The 21,620-nt window shown below is 47.2% G+C and overlaps 1 protein-coding gene across 12 annotated transcripts in view; it reads right to left on the reverse strand.

Moving 5' to 3' along the window:
• Positions 1-3,497: 3,497 nt before the first annotated feature.
• The window catches only part of LOC100414986 (nuclear RNA export factor 2), a 63,527-nt gene continuing 45,404 nt past the window's right edge, over positions 3,498-21,620 (reverse strand). For all 12 annotated transcript variants that reach the window (XM_054251188.2, XM_035287815.3, XM_035287823.3 and 9 more), the window contains 20 exons: positions 13,108-13,276; positions 12,727-12,880; positions 12,336-12,419; positions 12,120-12,224; positions 11,922-12,002; positions 11,705-11,774; positions 11,458-11,546; positions 11,230-11,337; positions 10,930-11,039; positions 9,170-9,206; positions 8,723-8,791; positions 8,581-8,636; positions 8,333-8,440; positions 8,154-8,212; positions 7,916-8,031; positions 7,777-7,819; positions 7,115-7,187; positions 6,399-6,581; positions 3,921-3,981; positions 3,498-3,771 (listed from right to left, as the gene is read on the reverse strand). In XM_054251188.2, the coding sequence (XP_054107163.2) occupies positions 3,727-3,771; positions 3,921-3,981; positions 6,399-6,581; positions 7,115-7,187; positions 7,777-7,819; positions 7,916-8,031; positions 8,154-8,212; positions 8,333-8,440; positions 8,581-8,636; positions 8,723-8,791; positions 9,170-9,206; positions 10,930-11,039; positions 11,230-11,337; positions 11,458-11,546; positions 11,705-11,774; positions 11,922-12,002; positions 12,120-12,224; positions 12,336-12,419; positions 12,727-12,880; positions 13,108-13,276 (1,820 nt within the window). In that variant the 3' untranslated portion in view covers positions 3,498-3,726. The remainder of the gene's footprint in view (positions 3,772-3,920; positions 3,982-6,398; positions 6,582-7,114; positions 7,188-7,776; positions 7,820-7,915; positions 8,032-8,153; positions 8,213-8,332; positions 8,441-8,580; positions 8,637-8,722; positions 8,792-9,169; positions 9,207-10,929; positions 11,040-11,229; positions 11,338-11,457; positions 11,547-11,704; positions 11,775-11,921; positions 12,003-12,119; positions 12,225-12,335; positions 12,420-12,726; positions 12,881-13,107; positions 13,277-21,620) is intronic.

The following is a 21,620-nucleotide window of genomic DNA, read 5'->3' on the forward strand; positions in this document are numbered from 1 at the left end:
GCCTGGAAAGCCTGCAGGGAAGTCTGGCAGGCTGGAGACCCAATGAGGAGCTGCAGTTCAAGTCTGAAGGCAATTTGCTGGCAGAATTTCCTCTTCCTCAAGGGAGGTAAATCTTTTCATTCCTGAAGGCCTTCAGCTGGTTGGATAAGGCCAATCCACATTCTGTAGGGTAGTCTGCTTTACTCAAAGTCGACAGATCTAAATGCTAATCTCATCTAAAAATACCTTGACAGAAACATTTGGAATAATGTTGGACCAAATATCTGGGTATGTGGATAGGTACATGGCCTATTTAAGTAGGCCTAAGTTGATACACAAAATTAACCATCAGACCTGGGATCTTGTTACAAATGCAGATTTTAAGGCCATGTTACAGACAATCACATCTCCAAGCTCCCACAAAGTGTGCCCTCCTGTTATTACACCACCACCTTTCTTTGATGCAGGTTAGAGTGCTAAGAACACCCAGATACCGCTTCTACCCATCTTATTTTATTTTGGTGGGGGTGAAGAACAGAGTCTAACTTTGCGTGACCTAGGTTTGAGGTTTCTGCTCTGGGATATGGCCATCAAAGGGGAGAAAGGTTCACATCTAACTACTGGCTTTCTCCAGCACAGGAGTAACAGGAGGGTGGGATCATAAGGAGTGCTGCATAGAGGAGGATTCTGAGATCATTAAGGGGATGAAGCTATTAAAGCCTCATGAGCAGACAACTAGGATTAATGGAATCCATATTTGCAAAGATCAGCAGCAATTAGGCACTAGGGCTGAGGGCAGGAGCTATAGGCAGGAATCCCAGGCAGGAACCTGGGGTTCCTGACTATAGTTAGGGGTAAGGGGATCAGTTCAGAGGCAAGTCCTGGGACAAACTATTAGGGGTGCAGATTAACACACAAGAGCCAGAGGTATTCTAAGGTAAGGCACAAAAGTTACTTGGAGAAGACAGATAGAAAAGGGCATCACTCACCCTGGAGTTCCTGTAGTTGCTTCTGGACTCCTTCCACTGAGGTTCCCTGGCTCTGATGAGGATAGGGAGGGCTCCACTACCCACCCACACCAACAAACCTTGTAAGAAGTGCAACTTTGGGCCAGGCGCAGTGGCTCACGCCTGTAATCCCAGCACTTTGGGAGGCCGAGGCGGGTGAATCACAAGGTCAAGAGATCAAGACCATTCTGCTCAACATGGTGAAACTCCGTCTCTACTGAAAATACAAAAAAATTAGCTGGGCATGGTGGCGCATGCCTGTAATCTCAGTTACTCAGGAGGCTGAGGCGGGAGAATTGCCTGAACCCAGGAAGCGGAGATTGCGGTGAGCTGAGATTGCACCAATGCACTCCAGCCTGGGTAACAAGAGCGAAACTCTGTCTCAAAAAAAAAAAAAAAAAAAAAAAAAGAAGTGCAACTTTGCTGGGTGACTGTAATCTCAGCTACTTGGGAGGCTGAGGCTGAAGTACTGTATGAGCAGAGGAGTTTGCACCCAAGAGTTTGAGTTCAGCCCGGGCAACATAATGAGACCCCAAACTCTAAAAACAAGTACAGCCTGTTGGAGGTTTCTATAAACTTGATGCTATCATAAGCAATGGGCAGGAAAACAAATAACATATGGGAAATAATGCCTCTTCTCAGGGATAAGGCCTTACAAATTCCACAGCCCCAGCTTCCCTGCCACCCTATCTCTAAGGAGAGTGTGCCAAGGCCCAAGGAAATGAACACAGCAGCTGTGGCTGGACTCTCCTGGCTGTGGCTGCCATTTGCTGCTTTCTTTCCTAACCAGCCTTTCCAGTCCACGCTCCACACAATTGGCACATGGATGAAAAACGTCAAGAATAAAGTCATCACTGCAGAACTATCTATATAAAATTATAGCATAGTGACATAAATACCTTTATGTCAATGACTTTGTTGACTAAAATGGATATAAAACTGCATCTGCATTATAATTTATTTTATATAAAAATATGTGTACATATATATATTTATGTGCACGTATAAGTTTATTCAATCATTTATGACTGAATTGTTCTCAATGACTCTAAAAAATGGCTGTCAATTTACATGCTCAGGAACAATGTATGCAAATACTCATATGTCCTCCCTTCAACTTCAGAAATAATCTTGGGAAGCATACACTTTGCCTGACAATTTAAACTTCCACGACTGTGTCCTAATGGACAATTTGGAGAGAGAGAGTGTGTGGGCGTGTGTGTGTGTGTGTAGAGCTAGAGTGCTCAAGAGATAAGAGAGTGAGTTCAGGTGTTCAGAGTTAGCATTTACTGGGAGCATAGAACCACAGGAATCTTGGGAAGTGGCAGAAGGATGAGTGACTGAAAGACCATGGCATCTGAGCTGGCTAGAGAAGGAGGTCAAGGCTGTGGAAGCCTGATGATGTACATAGAGGAAGTAGAGAGGCCATGTGATGGGTTCCATGGTTCCTGCCCACAAAGGAGCCCTGGCAGCTCTCAGATCCTGAGTTGAACAGGCACTGTGGTTGATGAATAACACGTGAGACCATCTCTAGGCCCCAAGATGACGCTGAGAAGCACAGCAGTGCTTAGCATCTCTGCTCCCTAGGTGAGAGAACCAAGGCTTAGAGAGATACGGGAGGTTGCCTTTGACTGTTGAGGCATTACAGGGAAGAACAAGATGGGCATTATTCTTTTTGTAATGACAACTATCCCCTTAGTTCCTAGTTTTAAGAAATTCACACTCCAACATACGGATCCCTAATGTACATGTACATAAAGAGCTGAAAGGTACAAGTGGTAGGAAATAATGTATGCCAAACACAGAAGTGGAGGCATAATTTATAGGACCATGACTTGACAACGTCATACTGCTATTATTTTAATTTTGAAAAGTATGCCTGCTGATTGTCTAATGTGCAAGCATCACAGAAGTGTGGGCAATAAATTGGGCAAATGTCCCGCTCAACTCTTGCCTGCAATTTGGAACTGACCACCTTACGGTCAGTTCTCAACAACTGCTAAATGCCAGTCATTGAGAACTGACCATAAGGTGAGATTCTATGCTACTGCTGTTTGTTTAGAAGTGAAAATAAATGGCTGAACATCGTCGAGAACATGGACATGGAGCACCCGATGTCAGCTCTCTGAGGAGTGCGCTGGGCCGACGAGCTGAGTCTTCTTCCTCCTGCAGGTGCTGACCTCAGGCTCCTCCTCGAATAGTGCACCTTCGGGAAAGGGAGGGGTCGAGACGGTGGATGAAAGCTCCTGGTGTGCCAAGGTAACATGCCTGCTTCTGTGGGCCTCCAGATCGAGCATCTGGCAGGGTTCCACTGTCTCTCAAGGTCAGTCTCTGGAAGGAGCGTGTGTCCTTTCTCATCAGGGTTTATTGACAAAATTACCTATGAAGGAAAGCCAGATTGATGTACCTGCTAAGGCCAGCCAGGGGCGAACAGGTATGCAGGGCTTTCAGCCCTGGCCCCACTGGTGCATGGTTGGGGCAGGAGAAGAGCAATCCAGGTCACACAACGTACACCGTGCAACGTCACTCTTTATTATGAAAATAAACAGGGATCATGAGTGGGGCAAATACACAGGGCAAGTGGCTCTTCGGGTGGTTATGGCATTGCAGCCTGCCCGTTAACTTTGGCTTCCTGATCGGCCAGGCCTCCAATGCCGCTCCTGGGCATGGCCTTCGGCTGGTGAAGAGAGGAAACAAAGAGGATGTGAGTGAAGACAAAGAAGACGTGGAAGGGCTTCTTTCAGGGGATCTGCTTGAAGGCCTCCGCTGGGATCTTGCCCTTGGTCTAGAGGAAGTAAAGAAAAGAAGGAGTTGGGATGTCAGCAGAGCCAGGTGCCCTGAGTTCCATCCCCATGCTACCCGGACTCCATCTTCTTGGCCCTCCTGACGGCCCAGAGACAGCCGTCTTTTGCCCACTTGATTCCCAGACCTCACCTGGAGCACAGTGAAGATCTGACCAGCTCTGGTGTAGTTCCACTCATTGTCCTGAAGGCACCTGGGGTGGGAGAAGAACAGGTGCTCTCCATTACTGCCCCAGGACAGGCACGCCGACCGGGCAATGCCACACTTACTCTATGCTACCTTTCTTCCGGGACACACGTATCAATATGAGCACTCTTGTAACCATGAAAAAAGGCCTAGGGAAAACCAAAACGCCTATCCCTGACATTCATGCCCACCAGAATCCCAATCAGAAAAACAGGGGTATTCAAATGAACAAGGGAGCTTAATACATACTGGTAAAGAAAGATGTTCAAGAAATAACAAGTGGAAATTCAATAATACGTTTCTTTTTGATTGAGATATAACACACGTACTGTAGCAGTCACACCATTTTAAGGTGTACAATTCAGTGCTTTTACGTATATTCACAAGATTGTGCAACCATCACAACTATCTAATTCCAAACTATTTTGATCACCTCAAAAAGAAACTCCTTAACTGTTAGAGACGACTCCCCGTCCTCCCTTTTCCCCGGATCTTGGCAACCACTACTCTGCTCTCCGTTTCCGGGGACCTGCCCGTTCTGAACGCTTCATGTGAATGGAATCATGTAATTATGTGGCTTTTTCTGACTGGCTGCTCTCACTCAGCACACAATGTTTTCAAGGTTCACCCATGTCATAGTATACATCACAACTACATCCTTTTGTATGTATGAATGAATAATTTTGCAATAGTATTCCACCGTATGGATGCGCCACATTAATCTATCCATTCATCAGCTAAAGGTCACTCGATGTGTTTCCATTTTTTGGCTATTTTGAATAATACCACCATGAAAATTCATGTGCAAGTTGTTGAATGGGCATATATTTTCATTTCCTTTGGCGTGGGATTACTGGGTCATGTGTTAACTCCGTATTTAAGATTTTGAGGAACTGCCAAAATCTTTTCCCCAGCGACTGCTCCATTTTGTGTTCCTAGCAGTGATACATGCGATTTCCAGGTTCTCTGCATTCTCCCCAACATCTGTAATTTTTCTTTCATTGATTAAAGCTATCCTAGCAGGTATGAAGTGGTAACTCAGTGTGGTTTTGATATGCATCCCCCTAACGACTAATGATGTTGAGAAGTTTTGCACGTGCTTGTTGGTCTTCTTTGGAGAAACGTCTATTCAAATCATCGCCCCATTCTCTAACTGGGTGGCTTGTCTGTTTCTTGTTGAGTTGCAAGGTTTCTTCTTGTCAGCGATGTGATTTGCAAATCTTTTCCCCTGTTCCACCGAGTCGGTTTTCCACTTTCTTGATAGTGTCTGTTGATGCACCAAAGCTTTTAATTTAGATGAAGTCCAATTTACCCTTTTTTCCCCCTTTGGTTGCTTGTGCTTTTGGTTTCCTATGTAAGAAATGGTTGCCTAATTCAAGTGTACATCTTCATGAAGATATACATCTTCATGATGTATACATCTTATAGTGTTTTACAGTTCTAGCTCTTACTTTCAGGTCCTTGATCCATTTTCAGTCAGTGTTTGCACGTGATGTGAGTTAGGGGCCAAAAGTAATTATTTTGCAAGAGGATATCCACTTGTCCCAGCAACTTCTGTAAAGAAGACTATTTTTTTCCTCCGCTGGATTTTTTTCAGCACCCTGAATGATAATCAACTGAACATAAATGACTCGGATTATCTGTGGACTGTCAATTCTATTCCATTGATTCCCTTGTCTGTTCCTACGTCCGGACCATGCACTCTTGATTAATGTAGTTTTGTAGCAAGTTCTGAATTCAGCAAGTGTGAGTTTTCTAATGTTGTTCCTCTCTTTCAAGATGGTTTTGGCTGTTTTGGGTCCAGTGCATTTCCACATGAATTTTGGGATTACCTTGTCAATTTCTGCAAAGAAGCCAGTTGGGATTCTGGCAGGGACTGCAATCAATCTGTAGGTTGTTCTGGGCGGTACTGGCATCTTAATGATATTAAGCCTTCCAATTGATGAATAGGGGATGTCTTTCCATTTATTTAAATCTTCTTTCGTTTTTGTCAGCAGTTTTGCAGATTTCAGAGTGTAAGATTTGTGCTGTGCTTAAGTTTGTTCCTACTTATTTTATTTCTTCTCATGCTACTGTAAATGGACTTCTTAATTTCATTTCTTGGATTGTCCCTTGCAACTACGTACACAGAAGTGCGAATGATTTCTGTATATTGTATCTTGCAACCTTGCTGAACTTTATAGTAGTCTGTTGTGCTGGATTCTTGCAGATTTTACATACGGAAGGTAATGTCATTTGGACATTGTGCCATTTGAACACTTATTTACCTATACCTTTAAAAGCATGATACCTTTTTCATGGGCCCACTTCTTTTTCAAAGCAAAATATCCCGGTTGTTATTTTTTCCAAACTGCACGTGAGTCTCCACTGCTCACTCCTCTGATGTCCCAACCCCCCCCATCCCCATGTACTCCCAGCACTCACTTCTGAGACCATTCCAGCTTCATCCCAGACTGGGCAGAGAAAGCCTGCACCATTTCCTGCCGCTCCTGGGAGAGGGAGAGCTCAGAGCTGGAGGAGGGTGTGGACACTGGGATGGAGAAGGTACTCTGAGTCTCTTGGGGGCTGGCGTCCCTCACAAATAGCTCGTCATTCACGATGCACAGACTGGAGGAAAGAAAAATGCACCCTCAAACCGGATAGGTAGACAACTCCACACCCCCGACAACAGGATCCTTCTTAACCACTGCCACTCAACAACCAAATTCCTTCCATATCCCTACTGTGGCCCCCTCCCAGAGTTTTTTGGCTGGTACCCTCTTACCCTCCCATGGAGTCCACTTTTGGAGAGACTGTCTACCAGCTTCACTAGATTTTCAGATCTAAGCCCAACACGTTTACCCTGCACAGGTGCCCAAGGAAGTGGATAGCCTTATTCCGGTTTTCAGAGAAAGGCACCGAATCACAGAGAGGTCGGCTAAGTTGATGAAGGTCACACAGTTTGTGAGTGTTGAGGTGAGGAAAAGAACCCTACTCTGACTCCAGGGCCCGCACTCTTAAACACTAGGCAAGACTGCTCCTTGGATCTACCTGTCGGCCTTCCACAATATTGAGAACACTCCAAGGACTGCACCCACCACATTCCCACAACACTATCCCCAGGCTGGGATGGGTGCTACCACCCACAACACAGCACTAACCTGGAACTGCTACCGGGGGTAACGATGAAGGTCCGGGTGAAGGCGAGAACAGAACCCTGAGACTGTCCTTCCACTTCAAAGACAACAAACACCACCACCTTAGAGTTGTACAGGCTTTACATGCTCACACAGTGATCCCCAGTCAGAGTCTCGCTTGACACTCACACAGAAGGGGGGTAGACCAGGACAACTGTTCACATGGAGTCAGGAGGACATGGCAGGAATGGGGAGGGCAACGACGGGAACAATCCGCTCCCAGTGATAGGGCCCCTATCATGTGTGGGGCCCCGTGAAAACCACAAGTTCACTTGATTCCTATTTCACAGTAGCCCAAGAGATGGGTTATTGTTGGTCCGATTTTGCAAATGAGGCAACTGAAGGGTTAAGTAACCAGCACAAGTTCACAGGGTAGGAACCTGGGATGAGAGCTGTCAAACTCCACAGTCTGTGTCCTTAAAGCACGCCTGAGCTGAGCAGGGCAGACAGGCATGGACCTAGTTCAGACCAGGGTGGTTTGCGGGCACAGTGGGGGTGGGAAAACGTGGAGGGAAGAACAGGAGGGAAAGGGACAAAATCAGGGAAGCTGGGAGAGTTCTGAGAGGGAGCCCAGTCGGCGGTGGGAAGCAGCGGGGATCTGGGGAGGGGACTCTACAGACACTCACCTTCCTTGAACACCCCGTTGACAGAAAAGCAGAGCATCCACTTCTGAAAGGGAAGGGCTCAAGTGCTCAGGATCCTCATTAACCTCCTTACCCACCTCTGGCTCTCTGGGCCTGCCCGAGGGAGGAAGCAGGTACTCACCGTCTGGTACCACATGTCCACCAGGATGGAGCTGAGGTCATGCTGAGTCTTGGGCAACGTGCTGAGGAAGTCCACAATGTCATGTTTTGTGTGCTTCAGCAGTTCCTCCCTCAGGTCTGTAGAGGAGAGGAGAAGGAAGGAATGGGGGTCGGGGGCTGCCACACTCTGATCTGTGGCCTCTGTGATTGTTCCTGCCACACCCCCTTACCTTGCCCACTCTTCCCCCTCACACACTTACAGGGGTCCTTGAGTGTTTTTATATTCCTGCTATCCTCGAAGTACTGTCTCAAGCTCTTCCTAGGAGAGAAAGAGGAGCAGGAGTGGGTGGTCCGGCCGGTGTGGACATTTCCAGGAGCTGGCCTGTGTCTGCTGGGGAGACACACGGCCACGGAGCAGGGTCTGAGCCCTGATACTCACGGGGCTGAGTCCTCGGGGTTGAAGGGAATAGTCATGGAGAAGCAGGCCTCCTCATGGTAAGCACCAAGGAGACCCCGTCGATCTCCAGAGTCATAGATTGAGTAATATCTGTGGGAAAGCAGTGAGGATAGGCTGTCTCTGTGGCCTGGGCCCCAGATGAGACCGGAGAACCCCCGTGAACTGACCTGTTCATGGGTGGCCCAGCCTGCCTCAGCCCTCCACTTCCTCATGGTCCCAGGGATACTCACTGCTGCAGGAACTGCAGGACTGTATGCTTTAGGGTCTCAGATCCATTACAGCTTTCCTGAAATCAAAAGACAATTTGGACCTATGCAGTGGACAAAGCCTCCCTTACAACACTCCAAATCTTGCTTGGTCCTTCTTCCTCACCTTGCAGGGTTTCATTAACTCAGAGCTGTCGGTGTCAACATTCATTGCTGGGGCTAACTCTCGGCCGTCCTGGAGAAGGAAAGAGGAAGTCAGCAGTGGAGACCAAGGAGGTGGAGCCGGATGACCGGTAAGATGAACATCTTCCCGGGGAGAAAAAGCATCAGAGGCCAGGTGGGAAATGGCCCTGGAATTTCCGGTGGGTGGCTTTCTCATGAGGTGCCAGACATCTCTGCAATTACATGCCAGCATGGGTGTTTGTGTGCGTGTGTGTTTATGGACACATTTTTCCAGGCAGAATATTCTTGTCCTTTTCAGGAATCCATGCCTCTAAAATGGACGAGGGTCTGATATAAGCATGTAGTCTAGGCAAGACTCAAAGGACTTGAGGGCAGGTGTGGAGGTCATGTTCTTGAGTAGGAGGAGACTGACGGTATGATAGATACTTACCAGGCGTAACAACTTGGGGAAACAATTCTGGATGGCACTGTCCGAAACCAAAAATAGAATGAAGTGACTGACAGTTCAGGGTTGTGTGGCCTCTCTCCCTCTCCTTTGTTCTGGTTAGCTTCCACCTAGACTGCCCTGACTCCCTTTTCTCCAGCGCCACAAGAAGCAGCATTGGGAGCCCAGGCTCCAGGGCTTTCTTCCCCTCCCTCTCTTCCTCATCTTTTTCCAAGCCAACATGCAACATGGAAGGCTCCGCAGGGAGCAGGAAATGGGGTGGGAACCCAGGGCTCTGCTACCTCACTGGCTGTCCATCAACCTGGCCAAGAGCAGGCAAGCCCTTAGGGATGGCCCGGGGTGCTGGGACAGGGAGGTGAGTGAGGCCGGGCTCAGGGGACAGGAAGGGGAAGGCGGGGGGGGATGACAGTAGAAATGGGGTGAAGGTAGGGGTGGGAGATGAGAGACAAAGGAGAAGCAGGATGCAAAGCAAAGGGAAGGGAAAGATGCTCTACTGTGGGGGTGGACTTCAGGGAGGAAGAGAGGAGAAAAGGGCTTCCCTGCTGCAGCCCTTTCCCTCACCGCCCCCTGGCTGGCCCTGGAGACCGAGGCAGGAAAGGAAAACATGTACCTGTTGGGCTCGGGCCCACTGGATGCAGCTGGAGCCTTTCTCACCTGTGTGAGCTCAGTCTGAGCTGGGCATGGGAGACAGAGCAGCCACGGGGACAGGAGACCTTCTCCCAAGAGGAGTGAAGCGTCAGGCCCCAGCTTGGCATGGGGTTCAGAGTCTGGGGACCCCCTCTCCCGGCCACTGCATTGTCTTCTGGTGGTCCCTGGTGCCTGCACCCCAATGTGCTGGCACCTTGACCGAGGAAGGCTACCCGTCTCTGGCTACCCAGGGCTCCTCTGAGGGCCCAGGCAAGACAGTGTGAGGTGTGCAAGGAAGGAGGGGCAGTGGCTTGAGAGGTCTGTCTTTCTGTCTCCTCAACCTCTTCTGCCCAGTGCTGACTCGGGAATGTGGCCCACTTCTGGTTCCCTGACTCCTTAAAGCCAGGTTTCTCCTCTAGGGGGGCCCAGCTTCTGGCATTGGGCCAGAGGAAGAGACGGCACGACAGCAGCCACCCAGGGCCTCGCCCCCCAGCATGGGGCACGGAAGCCCCCACGCCAGCCCAGGACAGGTGTGGGGACCTTTCTGGAGCAAGAGAAGGAGAACCCCTCTCGGGGGAGAGTGGAGGGAAGTCCCATCTCACCATGGAGGCAGGAAGGCCTGTCTCAGCATGAGGCCCAGGGCCACAGGACTCTTCTCGGTCCAGGGCACCAGCATCTGAATACTGCTGGTCCTGGGGAGGTGGGGGAGCCCCACTTCCTGGAGCACACCCACAGAAGACCGCTGGAGGAGGCTGGGCAGAGACAGGAGGGAAAGGCACCCCAGAGCAGGTGAAAAGGGGAGCGTGTCAGAGGAAGGAAAGGAGACAGCTAAGCATAGATGATTGAGTGATGCCGAGAGAGGAGAGGGAGAGGGAGGGGGAGGGGGAGGGGGAGGGGGGGAGAGGGAGAGAGAGGGAGAGGGAGGGAGGGAGGGGGAGAGAGAGAGAGAGAGAGTGTGTGTGTGTGTGTGTGTGTGTGTGTGTGTGTAGGAGGGGAGGAGGTCTGTGGTTCCTCCCAGAGGACCAAGGCTGCCTCTTCCTGCAGTGGGGCACCTTCAGATACAGCTGTTATGCAGGGAGCAAAGACGCCCAAGAAGGGCGACAGGGGTTGCCACTGACCTTACGTAGGCAGACTCGTCAGAGAAGGTGCTGCATAAGGGGTTCCCTTCTAGCCACAGCTCTTCGAGCTTCAGCCCTTTCACCTTGCCCAACTCCCACACCGACTTCAGCTAAGAAAGATGGGGAGAAAACTGGAGGAGGGCCAGGGAAAGACAGACACCTGGGACCCTGGGCCCCAAATTCCCCCAACCCTCACAGTCACCTACAGACACCAGACACCTCTGCCTGCCTGTTGCCAACATCCTGACGTGTACTGCCATCCATCCTCCACCCAAAGTTGATCTGGCTCCCCCTTCTCACCTCATTTCTGGAGAGGTTCAGGATCTTGACTTTGGGGGCCTTCTCTGTAATGTCAGACAGGCCATCCAGCTGGTACAGTTTGTTGTTGCACAAGTTCAAAGACAGTAGCTTTGGGTCAAGAAGAGTTAGTGTGGCAGCTACTGTCTTGGGCCTCGGAGACAAATCTGCCCTCCACCTTTTCTCTTCCACCCCTCTTACGAAAAACCAGCACTTGGCCTAAGGCTTTACCTCAGGGAAATTCGATTCAATGACCTTCAGGGTGGCAGCCATGCAGTTTCTTCGATTCAGGATTATATCAATATCATGGCCCGTCAAGTCTTTGGGAAGCCAAGAGAACGGAATCAGAAGGCTGGGAGGGCCCTGGCTGGACCAGAGCCAGCACCAACCCCTCCCTAAATTGCCATTCCTAAGTCTCCCTCCCAGGCAGACTGCTCTGCCCCCCCACTTGCCTTAGAATTGCTGCTGTCAGCCATACCTGGGTCAAAGCGGAGACTTTGGAGATCAAGAGCTTGCTTGGAGACATCATATCGTTTGTCCATGGTCAGCTGCAGAGGTCGAGATGAAGACAGAGACTCTGAGGTTCTCGTGGTGGTGGTGGTGGTGGTGGTGGTGGTGACAGGGAAAGAGGGGGCCAGGGGAAGAAGAGGTGCATCCAGGAAGTGGGTATGCAATGATCCTGGAGTCCGTATTACCTTTAGCAACTGCATTTGGCTTGGCTTCAACTTATTCTTCACAGAGTAGGGTGCAGTAGACTGATTGACAAATATGCATATCTGCAGGAAGGAGAGGCAGGGTAAGTACCAGGACCTCTAATCCCAATGAGGGTGACCAGCCTCCTGGCCTGTCTTCCTGCCCAGAGACTAAGGACAGGGAATGCCCTCCGCACACACCTTCCGGTTCTGGTCATCACAAATCGTATAGTTGACATCCTTCAAAGCGGAGGCAGTACCAGCACCTTGCACAAAGAAGTGTGCCCGATTTTGGAAGTAGTGGAACTACAGGGAGTGAGGGCAAGAGCAACGGTGTCGGAGGCCAATGGCCCCTGCTGAGCCAGGCCTCTCCCCGTACCCCGTGCCCACTCATCTGGCTTCACCATGCTCTCTTACATCGAGTGGAGTGAAGGGGACACTGCAATGGCTCTGGATTGAATTCATTAGCCACGCCTTGTCATACTTTCCCCCATAAGGAATCTGAGGGTAAAAAGAAGACATAGGAGAGAAGGGAGAGACAATATGGAACAAACGATGGAGAACAGAACCAACCAGCTCTTTTTTCTTTCTTTTTTATTCCAACCTTCTACGTAGTTTGGACTTCTAAAAAAGCGACCCCTGACATGATTTCTTATTTATTTGTGTGCCAAATATGGATTCCCTAAACTCCCTTTCCCCTCATTCTGAAGCTCTCCTCCAAATAATCAACTTAGGGTGTTTTATGTGGTCTCCTTTCTATCAGGTTCCAGAGTAGTCTACCTAATGCAGACCTCACCAAGATACTCACTGTGACCTTGAACCAGGCCCTCGTTTTTCCATCTCGCGTGTCCTCCATCATTTTTCTCTCTGGAAGTTTTCTGTTTCTCCACGTGGTAGTATAGATTTGATCTTCACTATGCCATTTCACTAGCTTCCTGCTGCGTTCAATGTTATAAGGAGTGCTGTGGGGAAGAGGCGAGAAGGCCGGTATCCATTAAGTCTAAGAAAGTCTTCTATACACGCTCCCCTCACTGACGCCAGGGCTACAGTTAGGATTGCTTAGCCATTATTCTGCTTCCAGCATTCCTCAGTTCTCTAGTGAGAGAAAAGAAGGAAGACCACGGAGGACAAAAGGGTTGCACAGTCCCGGGGGACTGCTACGTGCAAACCAGGCTGCCTGGTCGCTTACTGTCTTAGTTGGCGGTCCTTGTGGACATCCCCCATCTCCACGCTTCCATCATTCTCCTGGCGCTCTGAAGGCAGAAGCTCATGCCCACCGTGTTCATAATGAGGGTTCCTCTTGTCAAAATTATCCTGGAAAGGACTCCCACCTTTCGTTCTCCCATGGTCATGGCGTCCTGCAACGGGGAACAAGAAGACAAGTTCGAAGACACGTCAATGGCCCGCTTACCACTTACCGTGCCGTGGGCTAACTCCATGGTAGGGCAAGCAGAGCGCCAACCCGCCCCAAGGGACTGGTCGCACAAGCCCCAGCAAACAAACTCCTCTGCCTGTCCAGATACAAGGGCCTTATCTCACAGGTGGCACAATCAGGGGAGGAATCTTGGGAGAGGAAGCAACTGTGTTGAACCTCTTAAAAAAATGGAGCAGGAATTACACAGAACAGAGGTGCGCGTGTCCATAGCTTAGACTAGATACCAGACGCACACCTGGAGAGGGTCCTAATCTTGCCTTCTCTCGGGCTTCTCCAATCTAACACACCGACCACACCAACACCTGGGAGACAGCCTCTCTCACACCTCCCAAATCCAGTCCCCCAAATGCATTCTGTGAACCATCAGCAAGCTGTACTTCTTTCCCGGTGTAGCACAGGCTTTAATGACAAGTGACACTGATGTAACAGCTTCTGAAGCTGCCCCCCTACCTCCAGCCTTGCCCTCAACAATAGTCAGTTGGAAATATCCAGAGCAGGCTTTCTTTTTGTCCAGCCTGAAATGCTTTCAGCCCAAGAGACAACTCTTCCCAAGCAAGTGACAGAATTCCCAGAAAGAAAGAAAATCAGCAAGGATATTGAAAACCACTACAGTAACAGGATCTGAAGGACATAAGTAAAACACTGTGCCCAACAACGAAAGCAGAGCATGCTTTTTCTTTCCCCCTCTACCGTCTTGTAGCACTCACGAAGGTAGACCATCTCCTGGGGTATCAAACAGACCTTAACCAATCTCAAAATGTACACGTCGTCTCAGGGTACCCGTATGAATAAAATTTCGGTCACTGCTGATCTCTCTGCAATGTACTACTGATTATGGCCGGGCCTCAGATGAACTTCTGTGGGGGCTGGGGACGGCGGGTCACTGCTTTCACTGTGTGTGACCCACTGTCAGGACAGTTCTGCTCCTCTCGGCTGTTCTGGGATTTTCCCTGTGTGCCATTAGAAGGGATATTAAATGTAGGCAGAGCATTTGACCTAGACATTCCTGATGCTCGGTCCCCACAACTTGGAGGTGGACCTGGAGGGCTCACTTTCTCTCACACTCTACATCCCACCGATCAGGATGGATGTATCTTCTCTTGGCTCTACCTTTAAGATATATCCAGAGTCTGGCCACTTCTCACCCCCTCCATTGCTACCTACCCTGGCCAGGTCACCAACATCTGTCTCCTGCATTATGCTGCCATCCAACCTGTCCTTCCGCTTTTGCCCTTGGCTCCCTTACCATCTATTTTCAACACAGCAGGCAGAGGGACCTTTTTAACGCCTAAGTCCAATGTTGTCATCCCTCTACTCAAAATCCTTTAACCGGGGTTTGGGGCCCATCGGTATGTTAAAAAGCTAGGAGTACATAACAATACGCAGCTACAGTGACAACGACAACAACAACAGCAACAACAAGGACCCCTATTGCTGACATTTGGAGGATGCCCGGAAACAAACTCATTTTCAGGAAAGTCCATAAATGAAAGGGAAAAAAATCAAAGATTAAAGTGAGGGTGAAGGGCACGTGGTGAATATATGGAGCATAGGAAGAGTCACCGTCATTTCTGAGAACCAGCATTACTTCAGAAATAATGTCACTGAGGGGAAGAAGGTGTAAAAGTGAGCTATCCAACAGCTACAGCTACAGCCTCAGGCAAGGCTTTGTGTTGGAAGACAGCACAGATGATAAAAAGCCACAGAGGGAAGAGACAGAGAGAGAGAGAGACGCTGAAGACAGAACACACACAGGCGCACATCCACTTGCTGAACTCTGGCATCTCAGCACAATCCCTGTCTCGTAGCTGCGCTGCCAGTGTTACAGGCGATCCCAAGAGTACTCTAAACCAGCTAGTGCTTCTCACCCAGACTGCCTGGGCTTCCCCTCCGGCCCCACCATGTACTGGCTGATCCTCCCACACAGACATAGTAGTGAGTATCCTTTATGACATCACGTGCATTCCTACTGGTACTTCCTGTGTTATTCTGGAATTCTGCCTATGTCACTGCCATGCCACTGAGTGCATCAGCATCCCTGCTATGGCATGGAAAGAATGGGGTAAGAAGAAAGCCAACACTTGCCCAGTGGCAACCAACAGTTGCTCCGTGTTGGGCACACTCACTAGGTTTCTCTTGACCTCCTCACAGAAATCCCATGACAATCGTATCCACAGTCTCTTTTCAGATCATGGATATGAGGCTCACAGACGTCGGGTACATTTCCCAGCCAAGTAAGTGGCAGAACGGGAATTATGTCGTCACCGATATTGGTCTGCCTCTACACCCTGAGTGCTCCTCCAGTGACTGCAGTGGTTCTCCCTTAAATGGCAAGCTTTCGGGTCTCAAGGACAGACTTTGGTGAGCAGGCCAGGGATGATGTTTTGTGTTAGTCACTCCTGTTGGGGTGGGAACCAGGTGCTTGGATAAGGTGGAGATCTCTGTCTTCGACCAGATGGGTGAAATCTGTTTGGGCCACGGGTTTTCAGATTAGGAGTCACTTTGGGCGGGTGGTGTCTGTGGCACAGAAGAAGGGCCTCATTAATATTTGTTAAAAGAATGCATGTGATGTAGGTTTGGGATCATTGGCAAAACCACTTTTGAGAATACATCCACCTCAACCATTTCTACCGACATGTATTTGTATTTATTCCAGACCTATTCGGGCTGCAAAACTATTTCATAACCTGCTTGCAAAACTAGAATGAACTACTTTTTTCTTCTGCAACATTAATATTTTTTTCATTAATGTATCCTTAGAAATAGAACTAAGTACCTCCCTGCAGACTAAGGCTAGAACGGCAGCTTTGAGGATCTCAGAGAAGGAGGCTTTTGCAAACAGCAGTGACGGAAATGAGGAGAGGCGTTCCCTGAATCCAGCAGACAGAGCTTTCTGGGCATGGGGTCTCTGTAGGAAGAATGTTCTGGACCTACAGGCATGTTGTGTTCACTCAGCCTTCCGACAGACAGGAAGTACCATCCCTGTCTCAGGGAAAGGGAAGAGTGTGGGTCTGTGTGTCCATGGAGCCCATGCAAGCAAGTATTTGTATTTTGTGTTACATGCTTCTAGAATTAGGTTACAGATAGGCATGACTCCAAGTCATGTTGGGAAACGCATCGCCACACAACACTGGAGACCACCGCACATTTCTTTTCATGTGTCATGTATTATATATGGCCAAATTTTGTTTCTTGTTCAGAATACGCTTTTTTCTTTTTTTTTTAACCTCTCGGTGTTTTAATATTTGAATTGACAGTTTTAAAATAAGAAAGTAATAGAGTTCTCTGCACACAAAAGTAATGGAACAATATCCGCGGGTTGACCAGGGTTACAGAGCACCCCCAGCGGGGGAGACCAAAAAACCCAGTGGAACACAGCCAGGGCTTCAAAGTGGGTGTAAGATTTTGAGTCCCTGATCTACCATTCCCAGGAGAAGCACATGAATATTTTTAAGCATAAAGTGGTATTTTCCATGAGATTTACACCACCATACCCTTCCAGTAACCGTGTGTGAGTCTAATTTTCTGCGATATGCCTAACCATTCAGAAGTCATTCTTACACTTTGATCCAGACATTTCACTTTTTGAATTTATCACATAAATCGCTCTCTGTCTAAATATATACATACAATTATATGGCTGTGCCTTACAGGTGCCTTGGGACAGAAGGATGACGGGACCAGAGAGTGGCTGATATTTTCCTGGGAGAAGTAGAAATGACTGTCCTTGGAATCAAGTAGACATGGCAAGGAAGGGGCATGACATACAGAGTGAAAAGGCCAAGGGATGGATGTGTGGGTCAGAAAGGAGAGGGTGAGGTGAATACAGAGAAGACAATGAAACACACATTGAAAAAGCCCCTAGGGAACTGAATTCATCCTGGTGATACTCTCCCCTCTGGAAGCCCTCCTTCCTTCCTGTCCGTGTACATCTTGTCTGTCCCTGTTACTTCACTTCAAGTTGAACACCAGAGAAACAGTTCCCGCACAGTCCACAAAAGGAGAGATGGTACAGGGCAACAGTGTGCAACGACGAGTTTCTTGCCCAGAAGCCTGGAGTCAGGGGTCACTGGCTCCAGACACCACACCCATCATTGCCCATCAGACTCTCAGTGGGCCCTCTCGTACCACTCATTCCAGCCTTGACACAGAGTCGCACAGGATTGGTTATGGGCACAGGATTTGAAATCAGATCCATCAGGATTGCAATCCTGGTGCTAAACTGTATGAACCAGGGCAAGTAACTCGCTGTGACTCAAGTTCTTTTTGCTCCTTTTCCCCGTGACTCAAAGATAGTAACAGTTTCAACCTTGCGGGCTACTGTAAAAATTAAGTGAGTTAACACACAGAACTATGTGAAAAGCACCTGGAGAAATGCCTGTGACCTAACAAGCACTATAAATAAGTTGTCTGTTGCTATGTCCAGAACCTAGTACAACATCTGGCATTTACTGAGGGAGAAATATGTGTTAGTTGTATTCGTTGTCATTAGTCTTCCTGGAAATGACAAGGAAAAGAGACGAGTGAGTTGGATCCGGTTGCCATGTCAGCTGTAGTTTTACAAAGCGGCAGTAGTAAAACAGGGCAGCCCCGGCCCCAGTGGGGCGTCATGTGACATATGGATGAAGGGAACCAAAATAAAATGCTGGGAGCATGCAACAGGTTATGTGGAAGGATTCAGTAGGGGACTTAAATGCCCATTTGCAATCTTTGAGGAAACAAAATATATTATTATGCAAGAAATGTTTCAGGTTTAAGTGGCAGACTACAAGAAGCCAGGCAGAAGATTCGTCACACCACGTGATACAAAGGGAAAGGAAAAAAATGTCAGGTTATAAAACTGTATATTATAGTACGATTCCTCAGAAGAAAATGCCAATGAAAAATTCTGTTTTCATTTGTAAATATAAACACAAATAAGTCAGAGTAAAGGGACACGTGAGAATGTCAACCATGTGTAGAAGCAGGTGGCTGGAATGCAGAATGGTTATACTTTCACACCTATGCTTTATACTTGTACAAGTGGATGATTATGGCTGGGTCAGGGTTTTGTCAAGGGCTTGGGAAGAAGCACGTTTCCTATTGACCCATATACAGCATAATGGAAACCATTTATTATTGATAATCAGGTGTGAGTATCTTCCCTCTGATTAATAAGGTAACCTCACTTTTGACGACTCATTCAGCTTCTCCTGATCCCAGGTTCTTATATGTAAAAACCAGGGATTAGGGCTAGCTACCACATCAATCAAGATATAGAACATATAACACACCCCAAAAGGTTCCCAGTTGATCTCCTCTTCATCCCTTGGCCCCATGCAAACACTGATCTGCTTTCCGTTAGTACATATTCGTTTTCCTGTTCTAGGATTTCATAGAAATGGAATCAAAGGCCCTGTACCCCTTTGTGTCGGGCTTCTTTAACTCGGCATGTTTCTGTGACCCATCCATGTTCCTGACTTTTCCTTGCTGAGTAGTAGCCCCTTGATGGACATACCACAATTTGTTCACTTTTGATGTTGTTTTAATGAAGTTTCAGGAGGAAGTGATAGGAGAAACTTGCCTTCAATTAGCCATCTTTCTTGGACAGCCTTCTATTCTTTTAACACGGACATAATTTCATCCTTTATCACTCCTTTGCCTCTCTGGGGAAATATTATCTTAATGTCTGCTTCAGTCGCTTCCATTTTTTCTATTCCCTCAGTGCCAATGAGGGAATTTGTTGAGTTTGTGCCATCCCTTCCATGTTGACCCTGGGTTGTGGCTGTCTTCTGCAGAAGAAACTCCACTGCTGAATCAGCCCTGGGCTCACAGACACTTTGCTTTAATCCATACCCTGCTCTGGCCTTGCTGGCAGTTTAGCTTCAACCCGGACACAAGCTGTGGTGGCCCCTGCTTTACCAGTTTTCTCACTTCCTTTCTGTTTGAAAAAGACATTCTCCTCGATTTCTTACATGGGAATCTTTATTTCATATTTTCCAGTGTAACTCTGTATTTATCATATATTGTAACGTTATCATTCTGAAGCCACAATTACAACATTTTAAAAGTATATATAGTAAAATACTTGCATTCTTATCACTTAAATTGCTCAAGCAGTTCTCAACCATGATTACATTAGAGCCACTTGGAGACGTTGAGACAATTCACTAGCACCAGGGCACACCCAGAACAATCAAAGCAGAACCGGGGTTAGATCCAGGCAACCACATTTTTAAACTCTCCACGTGAATTGCAGTGTGCAACCAAGGTTGAAAACAACTGTGCTAAAGCCTCAGCTTTTGGCTTATGCTTGCCAGAGGATCCTAGGAATAGCTGCCTCCTCATTTTGCTGACCTCTCATTCAGCACCGTTTTGGGGACCCAATGAGTCTATTAGCTTAGAGCGGCGGTCAGCAACTATGGCCCGTGGGCCAAATCTATCCCAAATCCCCATTTCCTTCAAGGTCTTTTGCTTGCAACCAATTTTGGCGCCTAGCAGTGTGTTAATCAAGGTCCCAACCTGCCTATGCCAGAATTCACTCGAGCTGTTTTATACAAACAAGATATCTGTAATAAAATATATTACATAGCTTACAAAAACTCTGTGAGGGCCAGAAAAGCAGGCCTGGATGCTGCACAGCCAGGAGAAGTCCACCTGCATTATGAAACCGCCACAGCTGAAATGCCACTGTTGCCTGCCCATTAATTGACATGCATGACAGAGACTGAATTCTAGAAAATCTACAATGGCTGCCCCATAAAACCCAGAGACCTCCCTCATCGCAGGTAGTCCACCCCACATATAGCTCCCATGTTATTCAGTTCCACCTCTGAGTCTCATGTTGGCACATATGCTTCACATGATAGATATCCCATTTGGGACCCTAACTGCAAGGGGCTCTGGTAAATTGTGTGTGTGTGTGTGTGTGTGTGTGAGAGAGAGAGAGAAAGAGACAGAGACAGAGAGAAAGAGTGTGCACCCATGCATGTGGTGGTGTGCATGTGTGTTTCCTTTCGTGTTCCAACTTTCTAGTCTCTACAGTACAGGAAAGCATATAAGAATGTTCAAGAGTGTTAGAATAGCTGCCAAGTAAGCAGATTCATAGTATATTTCACAAGACATTTTTTTTTCTATTGTAAATAGTGTATTTACAGTAGAGATGGTATTTTCTATTTGTTACAATGGTTTGTGTGTATTCGTCTTATATCCAATAAACTTGTTAATCTTCATTATTAATTTTAATTTTCTGTAGCTTCTCTTGAGTTTCATATGAAGATAGGCACATTGAGAGCTATAAATTTATTTTCACTTTTATACATATATTCATTTATGTACGTAGGCATGCATACACCACAGTTTACTGCACTGCCTAATACGATATAAGGCTTACTGCACTAGATTCAGTACGACATTGAACAGAATTTGTCATACCAGTCATCTTTATCCCTTTTCTGATTGTAAGGAGAATACTTCTAATGTTTTACTATCAAGGGCAGTGTCTGATGTGGTATATTGTTTCGCTGCCCACTGTCAATTTAAAGTGATAGCTTTCTATATTGCCTATCCGCTGAGAATTACTGTTATTCTTTTTATTCAATTCTGGCTGGTTGATTTATTGCATACCTTTTTTTTTTTTTTAATGATCTTTGTGCTATGTGTCCTGTCCTCCTCCCTTTATTCAGCTAATGTGTTAAATACATTACGGATCTCTTAAACTGTTAAACAAAGCTTGCATGCTTGGGATTAAATACAACTTCGTCATGCTGTATTATCTGTTTTACCCATTGTTGGGTTTAGTTTGGCATTAATTGATTTATATTATTTGTGCTTATATGACTAATTCAGATCGGCTAGTAATTTTGCCTTTGCACGTATTCCTTGTCAAGAATATATTGAACAAACTAAGATGTTCTATTCCTTCAGTATGGAAAGTTATATTTTTCCCCTGGAATTCATCTATTTAATTTAAATTTTCAAATTATCACATCTTTTTCATAATGTGATCTTGTCCATCTTTTCTGTCACTGTAAGTGTGACACTATCTTCATTCCAAAAGTGTCTTACCCGCACCATCTCCCTAACTTTCTCTGCCCATGTGGCCAGAGATTTTGTCATTATCTTGTGTTTCTGAAACACTGACATCTAGCAATTTTGTTCAACTCTATCACATCTGTTTTCAGTTTCATCAAGGTAGGCTCTAATTTGTATCATTTTTCCTTGACAGAGTGGAAAGGCGTGGAGATTATTCTATATTAAGTGAATGATCAATGAACTGTCCTTTCATC

The sequence above is a fragment of the Callithrix jacchus genome, chromosome X (genome assembly GCF_049354715.1).
Source record: "Callithrix jacchus isolate 240 chromosome X, calJac240_pri, whole genome shotgun sequence".
Lineage (NCBI taxonomy): Eukaryota > Metazoa > Chordata > Mammalia > Primates > Cebidae > Callithrix > Callithrix jacchus.